Source organism: Schistocerca serialis, chromosome 3 (genome assembly GCF_023864345.2).
Source record: "Schistocerca serialis cubense isolate TAMUIC-IGC-003099 chromosome 3, iqSchSeri2.2, whole genome shotgun sequence".
Taxonomy (NCBI): Eukaryota; Metazoa; Arthropoda; class Insecta; order Orthoptera; family Acrididae; genus Schistocerca; species Schistocerca serialis.
Genome location: NC_064640.1, coordinates 378,727,560 through 378,743,775, shown reverse-complemented (window position 1 = coordinate 378,743,775; position 16,216 = coordinate 378,727,560). Strand labels below are relative to the sequence as shown.

The 16,216-nt window shown below is 39.6% G+C and overlaps 1 protein-coding gene across 1 annotated transcript in view; it reads right to left on the bottom strand.

Moving 5' to 3' along the window:
* The window catches only part of LOC126470880 (mitogen-activated protein kinase kinase kinase 1-like), a 177,329-nt gene that overhangs the window by 105,123 nt on the left and 55,990 nt on the right, over positions 1–16,216 (bottom strand). Inside the window, exons 7-8 of the mRNA XM_050098902.1 lie at positions 11,543–11,593; positions 6,131–6,232 (exon numbers count right to left, since the gene is read on the bottom strand). Coding sequence (XP_049954859.1) covers positions 6,131–6,232; positions 11,543–11,593 — 153 coding nt within the window. The remainder of the gene's footprint in view (positions 1–6,130; positions 6,233–11,542; positions 11,594–16,216) is intronic.

The window sequence follows — 16,216 nt, the reverse complement described above, 5'->3', positions numbered from 1 at the left end:
GGTGGGGTGGAGGGGAGGGGGGGAAGTGGGCTGGTGTGTGAAAGACTGGGAAGGAACAGCTTGGTTCCATGCACAATGAGGCAGCTGTGTGCCACGGCTTTCACATCTTTGTTCAGTCCTGGCCAGTAAGCATGTCGCCTTGCAAGGCTTCTCACTTGCGAAATACCCCAATGCTCACGATGGAGGAGTTGCAAAACATGAGGGTGCAGGGTAGATGGGATAACACAGTGTGTATCCACCTCTACGTCAAGCAGGAGAACATCGGAGACAACTGACAAATGGTGGGTGAGATGAGCCCAGGCCTGGAGTTCTAGATTTTTGGACTTTGAAAAGTAAGTGGCGCTTTAAGACAGGGTTGTGCAATGTGGCTGCGGCGATGTGAGTAGCTGTAATGGGAAACCCACCCCAGACATGCTGCTGTTCCATGTCAATGTGGAGACAGGAGACTTCCTATTGTTCAAATGCCAGATTGTGTCCTGAGAGTAAATGAGAGAGACATTCACATTTTTGTGTTGCACTGTGGGCTTGTATTTGTATTTGATGGTATAATTGTAGGAGCTGAGGAAAAGTGTCCAAAACTGGAGCCATTGCACCATCCACTCTGGATGCCAGGAGTGGGATCCAAAGAGTGCTACCAGCCATTTGTGATCATAATGATGGTAAACTTGGTTACAACTAGTTAAACATTGAACTTCTTAATGACAAAGATAATTGCCAAAGCTTCTTTTTTTTTGTATCTGTGAGCAGTTCTTTTGAGTGGGTGTCAGTGTCTCTGATGCACAGGCAGTTGGTTGCTCAGTACCGTAGTTATTCCTGTGCGACAGCACTGCACCAGTGCCACAGGGAGACGCATAAGTGGCCAAACCCACAGGATGTGATGGATCAAAGGGTTTAAAGTTGGGTGTTAACCACAGCAAATGCTTCAGCTGTGTGAATGCATGCTCACAGGCAGCTGACCACCTGTACTCTAGGCCCTTCTTCTGCAACTGGTTGACCAGATGCATAAATGTGGAGTGCTTGCTGAAGGAACTTAAAATAATAATTCATTTTCCCCAAAAAAGCCTGTGGCTCCTGTCAGATTTGGAGGCAGAGTCAAGGGTTAATACCAGAAATGTTGCTGTCAATGGGCCAGATGCCACCTTTTTTGAGCAAGTGTCTGAGGTATTCCACTTGATCCTGAAAAAATGCATTTGTGAGGGTGATATTTGCGGCCTGCATCACACAGTGTGTCAAAGAAGGTACAAATGTTGCACAGGTGGTTCTGACATGTAGCGCCCTTGACAATAATGTAGTCGAGATAGTCGGTACATGCAGGGATCGACATGGTTAACTATTCCACTTGTCTCTGTAAGATCGCTGAAGTGGAGAAGGTTCCAAAGTGCATAGGCCAAAGGGAGTGTTAACGATCATAATGTGTTGCAATTCCTCATGCAGTGGGCTCTGCACATATGAGTTGACAACATCTACCTTAGAAATATATTTACTGCTGACAAGCATCGTGAAGGGATTCTCTTGACATCAAATGTGGTAGGTTTCAACTTGTGGCTGGGCACTATTTGTCGATTCAAAATCCCTGCAAGCCAGAGATAGCCATTGGGCTACCAGTGGTGTGACCTAAGCATTGGTTTTAAAAGGTTCAGTCACCCCAGCTTCGTGGAGGCGATGGAGCTCATGCTTAACGGTCGTTTGCAGGGAGACAGGAAGAGGACGCCCAGCAGAAATGGGGTACAATGTCTGGACGTAAGGAAATATGAGCCTGGAAATCTGTGACACACCACAGGTCAAGCACCAAGTGTGAATAGAGGAGGAGGCAGCACAGAGATCGTCAGAGTCCCATACATGAACCACATCTGTGACCACCTGAATGTCATCTGTGATGGAGAATCCAAACAAGGTGAAAGCATCCGGACCAAAAATGTTGTCAGCCAAGTGACTATTGAAACAAACAGAGTTATCAGTTCGGCAGGTAAACCACGACTGAAAACCTCAGGTATAGTGAATTCAAAACTGAGACAATGATGTGTAAAGAGATCAACACCAGCTGGAGCAGTAGCTTCTGTCAATACAGATTGCTGGAATGAAGAAGTCTATTACTCTCGATCAATTTTTTCAAAAAACTGATGAATATTCCAGGTATCTCTGTAAGATCACTGGAGCGGAGAAGGTTCCAAAGTGCATAAGCCAAAGGGAGTGTTAATGACCATAATGTGTTGCAATTCTTCTTGGTCAACAGTACAATTTGTGAGTATGTGTGAAGATTTTCGTTTTTCTCTTTGTGTATGTGGTTGTACTGCAACTCGTATCCTGGTCTAGTGAGTCTGAAGGCCAACCAGAAGCTATGAAACTCAATGACAGCTGGTAGACAGTGGTGCTATGTCGTCAAGTAATGGTGCCACCACTGCAAGCACCGCTGTGAGGACACGCCCACTGTGCTGGCCTATCAATGCCCCTGGCTGCCCTTTAAAGCCAGTGGCACAGTAGCCCTGTAGTCAGTCATCATTTCTCTGCGCTACAGTATTGATCTCACAACATATTGTTGTCAGAATTCTGAATTATATATACATGGGCCAGTCAAATTAATGTGACCACCATGTATGTTCAACGTCAATGTGCAATAAGCACTCACAAGTGGCAGGTGGCAACAGTACCAGTGAAAGGTATATACAGAGTGTTGGTGGGATGTGGGAAACAGTGTAGCCATTGTCGTAATGCAGGAATGGAGCAATTTATCTGATATCCAAAAGGGTATGATCCTTGTCTTCTGAGCCAAGGGTGGAAGCAAATGGCTAAGTTTGTAAACTGTTCAGATGCTACCATAGTTAAAGTATACTGTGCACAGTAAAATGGCATTATGCAAAACTGGCACCAAGGCAACTGTGGTTCACCACAGGCCATAGATCACAGGGGTGAATGAGGGCTGCTGAGATGAGTACAGGCAATTATAAGTACCAGTGTTGAGCAATTGTTTGACCAGATAAACCAAGGGGCTACCAACAATGTCTCCTCAATGACTGTTTAGCGAACGTTGCTGTGTATGGACCACAAGATAACTAATTTCCAACAATCTCTGGGGATCTAAACACTTTGTCCAGAAATTAAATTTCTCCTTAAATAGGGATTTAGTTCAGTTATGTTTGGAGAGTGTCCCAATGTCTGAAATGGGACTTTTTATATCATATTAGAACACGTGTAAACACAAGCTCATCACGCCGAAGAGTAAAACATAGTTTAGCATGAACTCAACACTTTTGAGTAACAAGTAAAATTACCAATTGGAGTCTTGATTTAGAGGAAGCACCCAGGAATAATTAAGAAGTCAGTTTTTATTCAAATGTTTTTACTGAACTAATGATACAGTATGAACATGATAGCAAAGGAAGTGGCAACAAGTGTTTAAATCTTATCCTTAGGTTTTGAAGATTCTTCTTTCCATCATTTGAAAGGTGGCGTCACTTCAGCTGATTCATGTTAAAAAGAACTGAAATGTGAGGAAAAATGTTAACGTTATCAGGTCATACTGCAGAGGGGGAAATGCAGACGTGATATTTTCTCTATTTCATTATTTTCACCACTGCCAGTACTGTTATCTACATAAGCCTGTTCCTTCATAAGAGCATCAAACAGTTCGCTTAATGACCATGAGGTGTGAAGAAATCAGGATACCAGTATAAGAAACTCCTAAATTGTTTCATGTGCTGAAACATCTGTGTGCACTTTCATTTCTTTTTTACAAAAATCATTATTTTTCTGCAGCTACTGATGTTCTACCACAGCCAGCATTTCTACCATCTGTAAATTCAGAGAATTTCATGCAGAAAAAGGCTAGTGCATAGTCTACAAAATGTCAATTTTCATTTCTCCCTTTCTCCTGAGGGATATTTGTATCTCTGCATAACAGCCACTCGCTATTTTGCTTTCAGAGAGTAGAGATGCTGGTGATATGAGCTGTTTGTAAGAGAACCATACCAAAACATTCCTAACTAGAATATATTTAATGTGGAGGGGATCTGTCTGCTCCAGCCTTGGCATATAAACTACTAAGCAACTTTATAAAGATTTTTGCAGTTATACACACACTGCTACTGGAGTTGTATGTGAAAGATGGCTTCCTTTAAGTTCCTAAAACACCTGGTTTTAAGGTTTACAGTTATGAATGCTGGCAACTTTTACTTTCAGCACTATTAACACACAATATTGTCAGTTTTGATTTACCTTTTCCCTTATCACATATTTCCCTTAAAACAGTGTAGATTTCTGAAAGTAGTAAAAAACATAGTTATATTACAACAGAAAATGTAGATTTCTGAAGGTAGTAAAAAACATAGTTTCATTACAACAGAAAATGTTTTTGGACTCATATCCTTGTCTGTGTTGTGGCAAATGAATGTCCAAATATTCACAGCCTCATTTTCCACATAAATTTACGGTGTTTCTAGAAATGAATTAGCTCAACTTTTAGCGTATTGAATTTTCAGTCACAATCTGCAGCATATCTCAAGTCTTTTGTGACAGTACATTTCCACCTTCAGAATGTTTCCACTCATCGTTCCATGGAACCATTTTACGAGGACAGTTCTCCCTGAATGACAACATACAAACATTTCTCATTTTCAACTAATAGGAACCAACACCATCAGCATTTAGAAACGCTGAAGTCTTTTTTCAGCACGATGCACCACATAAATATGATGCTAAATTATCTTACTTTTCTGTGTTCCTGAGTTGTTACAAATGTTTTGGACATTACAAACAATCATCCACTTCTGTTGAATAGTAAGTTTTTTCCTTGTCATAATTTTGACCATTTGATAAAAAAGAGAATTTAATGATTGTTGCTGTTTCAACATCAAAATATTTGCATCTGTTACTAATAATTGTTGTTCACTATATCTTATGCACAGTACATTTCTGAAAATAATTCTTATTTTTAAGTGCACTTTTTACTGTATAATGACGAGTTAAATAGGATGACCGCTGTGAGTGAACTGCTATATTGTTATGGGAATTTTGGTACAATGCAAACACCTGAAAATGTATTATTACTGAAATTTCTTGTCACACAGGTACTGGGAAATGTGAAGAAATTTTATTCTACAGTATTTACAAAACAAGATACATGAGGCATCAGAAACGACAATTTTTCATGTTTCTGCCTATGATGCAGCAGATTACAGGTAACAAGCATCACATTCAACTTGTCACAATGGAAATAAAATGAGAATAAAAAATTTAAAAAGCATCAGAAAATGGGCATTAACTTCCAAAACACACCACATGCAAGATAACTGAAATAAAATTTGCATCTTTTGATGTTAAAAATGAAACCACTGTCTGTAAAACTGGAAGTTTTAACAACCATTTTATAAAGCATAAAGAACAAGATAAATAAAGAAAAGATAAACAAAATGAATGTGATTAGTAAGCACACTTGAATTTCACAGTACTCTCTGTGAAATTAAATCATATAACCTGAAAATGTGTAAGATATCTTCTCAAATACAAGCCAATCCTCACACAATCTACCTGCTTTATAGCAGCTTTATGTCACGGCATATGTGCTGCTCCAGTTCCCTCTCTCTATGAGAACACCCTTCCACTACACTTCTGTAGCTCTATGAGCTACTGTTTGGAAACCATTGTAATATATGAATCTTAGCAATAATTAAGAATCTAACTAAAGAAAATGTTGTGTCCTATTCATGAAAAGGTCGATCACATATAGAGATCTTGGAATTATTGGTGAACTCAGTGGAATGGAGTTAGAAACTTGAGATTTAAAATATTGATCAATGTATTGACCAGAAGAAATGAATGTAATCACTGCTATTTAGTCTATCAGCATTTTGGCATTTCCTGTACAAAAATGTGGAATTACAGCAAACTCACAAGCGTGTTAGGAATTTAACCAATAATGTTTTTTTAATATACATGTTAGTTCATAGACACATCAGCAGCAGAGTGAATGATTCGTTCTGATATGAACAACTAATTTACATAAAATATAATTCAATGATAGGAGCATAGCCAATTGGTAAAAAATGAACAGATGTAAAATTTCTGATAAGTAACAATCTTTTGTTTAGCCTTCTTTTAAAAAATAATAATAGACAAATGGGTTGTAATGACTTACCTGTGACGGAAGACTGGGAGACTGTTCATGCAGAGAAGTTTGTTGCCAACTTGCAGGTGGCGGATGACAATGCTTTGGTTGGGGTGTTACAAGATCTGGGGTCTGAAACAGTAGGTTATACGTAAAATTCACATTTAAAAAATGAAATGTATTTCCTTTCAGAAAAGCAGTGATGTTAATAATTAAACACTTAACTTGTGTGAGGACAAGTATCTTGCACACAAAAATAACTTTTGTTCTCAAGATACAAAGAAACAAACCACGTCTCTCTGACACTAGTCTGCATGCCCGAATTAGCCTAAACCTACTGGAGTGTAGTAAAATCCCCAGTGCATTTCGCCTCAACATACATTTACCACCCAACATGTTACAAACATTGATGGTTAAATTTTTTAACATAGTTTTTCACTCTCCTCATAATTCTCACCAGTAAGCACAATTCACTACTTCCTGTAACCATTCACGGCCATTGTCATGCCTAATGGGGTGCCCAAAATGTGCCCAGTACATTTGGTATAAAAGGACTCGTGGTTCTAGAACTTTCCTACCTCAGAGTTGCATATTTGCTAAATTTAATATCAGTTAATATTAAATGGCCTACACAATGCAATGCATCTTACTGAAATAAAGACAATATACAAAAAAATAGCACAATTAATTCTGCACAGATAATTTTTATCTTCTAACCACAAAATTTTTCAGTGAGTAATTAGGCAGCAGCTTCCCCATGAAATGTGGATCTTGCTGTCGTGGGGTTGCTTGCATGCCTCAATGATACAGACAACCGTACTGTAGATACAATTACAACAACAGAGTATCTGTTGAGAGGTCTGACAAACATGTGGTTCCTTAAGAGCAGTCATTACAGTAGTTTCAGAGCCAACAGTCTGGATGATTGACTGATTTGGCCTTGAAACAAGAACCAACACGGCCTTTCTGTGCTGGCTGAAAGCAAGGGGAAATTATAGCCGCTCTTTTTCCCAAGGGTATGCAGGTCTAGTGTATGGTTAAATGGCGATGGCATCCTCTTGGGTAAAATATTCAAGAGTGAAAATAGTTCCCCATTTGGATCTCAAGGCAGGAATTACTCAGGAGGATGTCATCAGGGAAAACAAAACTGGCTTTCTATGGGTCAGAATCTGGAATTTTAGATCAATTAATTGGGTTAGGCAGGTTAGAAAATTTTAAAAAGGAGACGGCTAGGTTGAGGTTAGATATAGTGGTATTTACTGAAGTTCGGTGGCAAGAGGAACAGAACTTCTGGTCAGATGGGTACAGGCCTATACATACAAAATCATGTAGGCGTAATGCAGGAGTAGATTTAATAATGAACAAGAAAATAGTAATGAGGGTAAGCTACTATGAACAGCATAGCAAACACATTATTGTAACCAAGATAGACACAAAGCCAACACTCACCACAGTAGAACTATTCCATATGTCGCCTAGCTCCACAGATGATGAAGAGATTAAAAATGTATAATGAGATAAAAGAAATTATTGAGATTGTTAAGGGAGAGGAAAATTTAATTGTGTTGAGGGACTGGAATTCAATAGTGGGAAACGAAAAAACAGTAGGTTAACATAAACTGGGGGAGAGGAATGAAAGAGGAAGCCTCCTACTAGCATTTTGTACAGAGCATAATTTAATTATCACTAATACTTGGTTTAAGGACCATGAAAGAAGGTTTTATACGGCAAAAAGACTTTCGAGACACCAGAAGGTTTCAGACTGATTATATGCACATCAAAAAAAGTTTTGCATCATCTCAGTTCCAAGAGTTCCATAACCTGTACAGAAAATTGGAATAGAGAGTAACATAAACATTTCCGCCCTTTTTATTGCTCATGAAAACCACACATTGCATGTTGTACCACCCTACAGCGAGACCTTCAGAGGTGGTGGTCCAGATTGCTGTACACACCGGTACCTCTAATAGCCTGTAGCATGTTTTCTTGCACTGATGCCACAACAAATACAGGCATCTTGCATTGATGCATGCCTGTATTCGTCATGGCATACTATCCACAAGTTCATCAAGGCTATGTTGTTCCACTCCTCAATGGCGATTCGGCATAAATCCCTCAGAGTGATTGGTAGGTCACGTCGTCCATAAACAGCCCTTTTCAATCTATCCCAGGCATGTTCGATAGGGTTCATATCTGGAAAAGACGCTGGCCACTCTATTCAAGCGATGTCGTTATCCCGGAGGAAGTCATTCACAAGATGTGCATGATGGGGGCGCGAATTGTCATCCATGAAGACAAATGCTTCGCCAATAGGCTGTCGATATGGTTGCACTATCGGTCGGAGGATGACATTCACGTATTACACAGCCATTATGGCGCCTTCCATGACCACCAGCGGCGTACATCGGCCCCACATAATGCCTGACCAGGTTGCCTCCAATGTACCGCACTGCATGGTGTTGTGGTTGCAAAGATAGACCTCGACACGAACGTCGGGAGTGAAGTTGCACATCATGCGGCCTATTGCACACAGTTTGAGTCGTAACACAATGTCCTGTGGCTGCACGAAAAGCATTATTTAACATGGTGGCATTGCTGTCAGGATCCCTCCGAGCCATAATCTGTAGGTAGCGGTCATCCACTGCAATAGCAGCCTCTGGGCGGCCTGAGTGAGGCATGTCATCGACAGTTCCTCTCTCTCTCTCTCTGTATTTCCTCCATGTCTGGACAACGTCGCTTTGGTTTGCTCCACAATGCCTGGACACTTCCCTTGTTGAGAGCCCTTCCTGGCACAAAGTGATAATGCGGACACGATTGAACTGCGGTACTGACTGTCTAGGCATGGTTGAACTACAGATAACATGAGCCGTGTACCTCCTTTCTGTACCAAATCTTTCTGGTGGAATGACTGGAACGATCAGCTGTCGGACACCCTCCGTCTAATAGGCGCTCCTCATGCATGGTTGTTTACAACTTTGGACAGGTTTGTGTCTGTGATACAATATCCACAGTCAACGTCTATCTTCAGGAGTTCTGGGAACCGGGATGATGCAAAAAATTTTTGATGTATGTAAAATGGTAAGATACAGATTTTGGAACCAGATTCTAAACCGTAAAACATTTCCAGGGGCAGATGAGGACTCTGACCACAATTTATTGGTTATGAACTGTAGACTAAAACTGAAGAAACTGCAAAATGGTTGGAAATTAAGGAGATGGCTACTGAATAAATTGAAAGAACCACAGGTTTTGAGAATTTCAGAAGTAGCACTAGGCAACGATTCACTGAGACAGAGGAAAGGAATAAGTAGAAGAAAAATGGATAGGTTACAGGCATGGATCAAATATGTAAAGGGACAAGCCCTAATAGAATCACATTAAATACTGAATTTAAAAGATGAAAGGAGGCAGTAGCAGGAACCCAACCCTGGAATGACCTCCCACATTATATTAAAGTAATGAATAACATCTCCAGCTTCAGAAGACCATCAATGACACATCTACTAAAGCAACAATAATGATGATAACTGCTGTCTTTGTACGCACTTGTTACCCTTGTACATCCTTCTAACCCATCTGATCTTCCTCATTTCCCAGTAGTCCTAGCCAATGCAATCTCCTTAAATTTCATTTCCCCAGAACTCGCTATATCAGAAAACATCTATCTTGTTCACCCATAAATTCTTCTTATATCTGCAACTATCATTATTGTTATTATTGCCATTACTACTACTACTACTACTACTACTACTACTACCACCACCACCACCACCACCACCACCTTCATCACTACTAGAGGCAGCAGCTGCAGCAGTGCAAGTACTACCAGTAATAACTTTATTAGTTCATAGTCAGTTTTAATTTACTCACACTGCCTCTTGAGACACTCAAATCATTTTAATACTAATTATATTAAAATTGTCATTCCTAGGTAACTATGATGTGAAATAGTTACTGTATGTGTGAGACCTTGGTCCAATGTAAAAGAAGGCTTGATGACCCTACTCAGATCAGGTTAAATAAATAAATGGGTAGATCGTGTAACTAAGGATGACGTACTGAACAAAACTGGTAAGAAAAGAAATTTATGGCACAACTTGACTACATGAAAGTATCGGTAGATAGGACACATTCTAAGACATCAAGGTATCACCAATTTACTATTGGAGGAAAGTGAGGGGGCATGGGCGTGGGGTGGGGAAGGAAGGAAATCATAAGAGGAAGACTTACGAGATAAGTACAGTAAGCATGTTCAAAAGGGTGTAGGTTGCAGTAGTTATTCGGAGATGAAGAGGCTTGCACAGGATAGAGTAGCGTGGGAAACTGCTTCAAACCAGTCTTTGGACTAAAGACCAGAACATTAGTTGACAGGAGGTCACAACTGTTTTATGCGTTAATGTATGAGTTTATAAGTAAAGCTGAAATTCACCACTGTCCACATTTCAGAAAAACAGTGATTTCTCATAATAAAAGCAATACAAGATAATTTTTATAACACGATACGCTATGATTTCAACTACACACAAGCTTATTCAAAAGTCATATCCCATATAACAAATAGGGCGAAACGCACCCATCAACAAACTTTCAGATCCGATAGTATGGACGAAAACGAGAAAAAATGTCTAGTAAACATTGGCTCTAAAATGCATACCTTAAGAGCTATGAGTACTTCTCATCTTCAATGCTTTGAAACAAATCTCTTCCACAGCAAGCTCTTTGATTTCCATGTTTTGAGAGGTGCTAGTATTGAGCAAAACAAGAAAAAAATGTCCAGAAAGCAAGGGCTCTAACATGCATACCTTAAGAGCTACAAGCATTTGGTCAGCAGCGGAGCTGCGTTTCAGAGTGTCAAAGACAAACAAGGGCTCATAGCTCGTAAGGTATGTATTTTAGAGCCCATGTTTACTAGATATTTTTTTCTTGCTTTGGTCCATATTACCACCACCAAAAGTTTGTTAGTGGAGATTTGCTTCACCCTATTTGTCCTATGGGGCATGACTTTCGAATAATCCTGTACAACAAAGAGGATGAGCTACATCCTTAGAACCAATATGCATTCTGCAATTGTCATTTGTTTATGAAATTGTGGTTCTACACCCTTGAAGGGAAGTTTTTAAATACAGTATCTGTGGTTAAACTTGTTGAACGAGAGAAAACAGCCAACTTATCTGTTGTATACATAGGACTTTTGCACACCCAAGTAACAACAAAAATTAAACACATGGTGTTGCAAAAGTACAGCAATAGCTATTAAACATACGTTGACAGCAGCTTCTCCAACAGGTACAAAGTGTTCAAATCAAGAGCGATACAGCAGACAATATTTTTTTGCCAATAAACTGCCTCACATTATTCTTTTTTAAGTAAGGTATTTTAAACTATTAGAAACCTATTATATTCTGTTTTCTTTTGGAAGAAAGTACAATAGGTTTGACTTACACCAAGTGTTTCCGGGGGATGCTTTGCTTTTGGTGATGGTTGCTTCATCATCTAAAATAAAGAACAGTTTCTTTTACCAACCATAAAATACAAGCACTATGCTTATCACTCTAGTGTCATTTTCACTGTACCTCAGTCAGTGAAAAGTAAATGAATTTATGTTTGGTCAAACACATTTACAACAGGATGAGTGTAGGCTTTAATGGACCAATTGTCAATAAACATAACAACATAAAAAAGACACCAGGACAGCTTGTAATAACATAAGTTTCTATGAGTGCAGGGACACAGAATGGCATCATCTGAATTCAAAACACAATGTTACATTTCTTTCCAAAGGTCTCACTAAAATCCAATCATGTTGGACTGATCATGGATCTACTATCCTTCAAGAGTTGAAATATTTTTTTTGCCAGTAATCCTTCTGACAACAACAAAGCAAAAGCTAATGTGAAACCTTGATTCTCCCGGTTCATACATTCATAAAACTGTAAATCCCCCATCCTGTATGTCTACCCTGTGGCTACTTTCCCGGAATCCATTATTTTTAACCTGGCCTCATCTTCCTTTCATAGGCCCCTTCACAAACACACAAACCTCTTAATGGAAGAAAGGGCAGCCAACCACAATGCTAAAAAGTACCATGATTTGATCATCTACCCTGTGAACAAAGACTCCATAGCTGTCATGGTGAACTACAGTGATTACCTGACAGATGATACCTGCCAACTGTTTATCTGTTCAACATCAAGCCCTGCAACAGTGGACCAATTCCAGAAATCCATCACAATCTCCAACACCTTCTCAAATTTCTAGGTCCACCCAGCACCTGTTCCCCAAATCTCTTCCTCCTTATCCTACTTTCCCACAGAATCACCTTCGATATGCTTCTAACCTAATTATCCTGGACACTACACTGTAGCTATTAGCTGTGTTCCCACAGAAAAAAATCTCAGTTCTAGTTGACCAACATTTGAAACTTATTACCTGAATTCTAACTTAAAATTTTAAGGACATTAACCACTTCCTTCATCATCTCTCTACCACCTCCAACTCATCACCATCTGCATCCCTGGTTGTCACTGTCGATGCCACCTGCCTCGCTGCCACCTCTTTGAATGTCCTCGCCACTCCAAACCCATCACTTCATTCCTTATACAACTGATCAACTATGTCATTTTCCATTATTACTTCTCCTTTGAGATGAAGATATTTAAACAAATTCACAGCACAGCAATGGGTACCTGCATGGTGCTCTCATACACCAACCTGTCTGTAAGATACACAGAGGAAACCCTTCATATCAACTAAGATTCTACACCCTTTATCTGGTTCAGGTTCACTGTAATATCTTCAATATCAGGACTCAGGGACAAGAAACTATCATAATTCCTCCATAATCTCAATATCTCTACTCTCAATTTCACCCTGCCTTCTTCAGCTCAGCACGCCACCTTGCTTGACACTGGCCTACACTCCTCTGGCGGCTCCATAAAAATCTCCATCCACATAGAGCTCACCATCAACAGTACCTCTACTGTGATAGTTGTCCTCCCTTCCACACTAAAAAGTGTCTTCCATATAATATATACATCCATGAAATGCGTAGAGAGAAACAATCCTTTGCCCAATATGTCAGAGGGACACGAAAAAAATTGTATCATTTGATGGTCAAATTCTGTGATATTTTTAGTCAGTTCCAGTGCTATTTTTGCCAATTTTACTATTTCTTGTCAATTTTGGTGCTTTTCCACATTTTGGTGATTTTTCCCAATTTTGTTGCTATTTTTTGCTGATTTTGGTGTTTTTTTCCGTCAGTGGTTTTTTGTCAATTTTGGTACTATTATTTGACAGATTTGGTGTTTTTTTCCAATTTTGGTGTTTTTTTTTCAATTTCATTGTTTTTTCAAGTTTTGGTACTTTTTTTCCAATTTTTGTGCTATTTTTTGCCAATTTTGGTGCTATTTTTGTCACCACATTGTAGCCAGTTATGGAGGAAATGAACTGTTACTTTAAGATTATACACAAACCTCAGTCTTGACGAAATAGGAAGTTAAAAAGAAATTTCAACATCCATTAACTATCAGCACATATACTGGCAAACTGCCCTCCTCAGACTCATAACATTTTATATGAGAAATTGACAAATTTCATGATACTTTGTAAAAATTACCGATTTTGCAATATTTTGTAAAAACAGTAGTAAAAACCATCAATTTCACGTTATCGTTTTCACGAAATTTTCCTGTCTTTACTTATAGATCTTGCTAAGGACTTCACAGTCAATAACTATCACGAAACCCTAGTACACCAACAGATCGCCAATGCCATAACCATGCAAGCTACTGACTCTCCAACCACCTTCACCACCATCCCTCCCTTACCCAGAATGACCATAGACTGAACAACTTTACATGGTCTTTGTTCCAATTTTGACCAGTACTAATTATGGGACACATTTTTAAAGACTCTATATATTACCACTGCGAATAAAATTGTGTACCAGATTTTTAAGAAATTAATAAAAAATATTAATCTAAGTATGGAATGCAGTTTTTAATTCACTATATCTCTTTTAATTTCATCATATCACTCCATGCGAATTGGTATGGGTGGAGGCTATACTTAACAGCCAAACTAAGTTAATAATTGGCTCCTTCTACCGACCCCCAGACTCCGATAATATAGTTGCAGAACAGTTCAGAGAAAATTTGAGTCTCGTAACAAATAAATGCCCCACTCATACGGTTATAGTTGGTGGAGACTTCAACCTTCCCTCGATATGTTGGCAAAAATACTTGTTCAAAACCAGTGGTAGGCAGAAAACATCTTCCGAGATTGTCCTAAATGCTTTCTCCGAAAATTATTTCGAGCAGTTAGTCCACGAACCCAACGAATTGTAAATGGTTGCGAAAACACACTTGACCTCTTAGCCACAAACAATCCAGAGCTGATAGAGAGCATCATAACTGATACAGGGATTAGTGATCACAAGGTCGTTGTAGCTAGGCTCAATACCGTTTCTTCCAAATCCGCCAGAAACAAGCGCAAAATAATTTTATTTAAAAAAGCGGATAAAGTGTCACTAGAAGCCTTCCTAAGAGACAATCTCCATTCCTTCCAAACTGTCTTTGCAAATGTAGACGAGATGTGGCTCAAATTCAAAGATATAGTAGCAACAGCAATTGAGAGATTCATAGTTCATAAATTGGTAAGAGATGGAACTGATCCCCCGCGGTACACAAAACAGGTCCGAACTCTGTTGCAGCGAAGTTCAGAAGAATGCGAAATCCCGAAGATTGGCTAAAATTTACAGACGCGCAAAATTTGGCACGGACTTCAATGCGAGATGCCTTTAATAGGTTCCACAACGAAACATTGTCTCGAAATTTGGTAGAAAATCCGAAGAAATTCTGGTCGTATTTATAGAACACAAGCGGCAAGATGCAGTCAATACCTTCGCTGCGCAGTGCCGATGGTACTGTTACCGATGACTGTGCCGCTAAAGTGGAGTTATTGAATGCAGTTTTCCGAAATTCCTTCACCAGGGAAGATGAATGGAATATTCCAGAATTTGAAACACGAACAGCTGCTAGCATGAGTTTCTTAGAAGTAGATACCTTAGGGGTTGCGAAGCAACTCAAATCGCTTGATACGGGCAAGTCTTCAGGTCCAGATTGTACCGATTAGGTTCCTTTCAGATTACACTGATACAATAGCTCCCTACTTAGCACTCGTATACAACCGCTCGCTCACCGATAGATCTGTACCTACATATTGGAAAATTGCGCAGATCGCACCAATGTTTAAGAAGGGTAGTAGGAGTAATCCATCTAACTACAGACCTATATCATTGACGTCGGTTTGCAGTAGGGTTTTGGAGCATATACCGTATTCAAACATTATGAATCACCTCGAAGGGAACGATCTATTGATACGTTATCAGCATGGTTTCAGAAAACATCGTTCTTGTGCAACGCAGCTAGCTCTTTATTCGCACGAAGTAATGGCCGCTATCGACAGGGGATCTCAAGTTGATTCCGTATTTCTAGATTTCCGGAAAGCTTTTGACACCGTTCCTCACAAGCAACTTCTAATCAAGCTGCGGGCCTATGGGGTATCGTCTCAGTTGTGTGACTGGATTCGTGATTTCCTGTCAGGAAGGTCGCAGTTCGTAGTAATAGATGGCAAATCATCGAGTAAAACTGAAGTGATATCAGGTGTTCCCCAGGGAAGTGTCCTGGGACCTCTGCTGTTCCTGATCTATATAAATGAACTGGGTGACAATCTGAGCAGTTATCTTAGGTTGTTCGCAGATGATGCTGTAATTTACCGTCTAGTAAGGTCATCCGAAGACCAGTATCAGTTGCAAAGCGATTTAGAAAAGATTGCTGTATGGTGTGGCAGGTGGCAGTTGACGCTAAATAACGAAAAGTGTGAGGTGATCCACATGAGTTCCAAAAGAAATCCGTTGGAATTCGATTACTCGATAAATAGTACAATTCTCAAGGCTGTCAATTCAACTAAGTACCTGGGTGTTAAAATTACGAACAACTTCAGTTGGAAAGACCACATAGATAATATTGTGGGGAAGGCGAGCCAAAGGTTGCGTTTCATTGGCAGGACACTTAGAAGATGCAACAAGTCCACTAAAGAGACAGCTTACACTACACT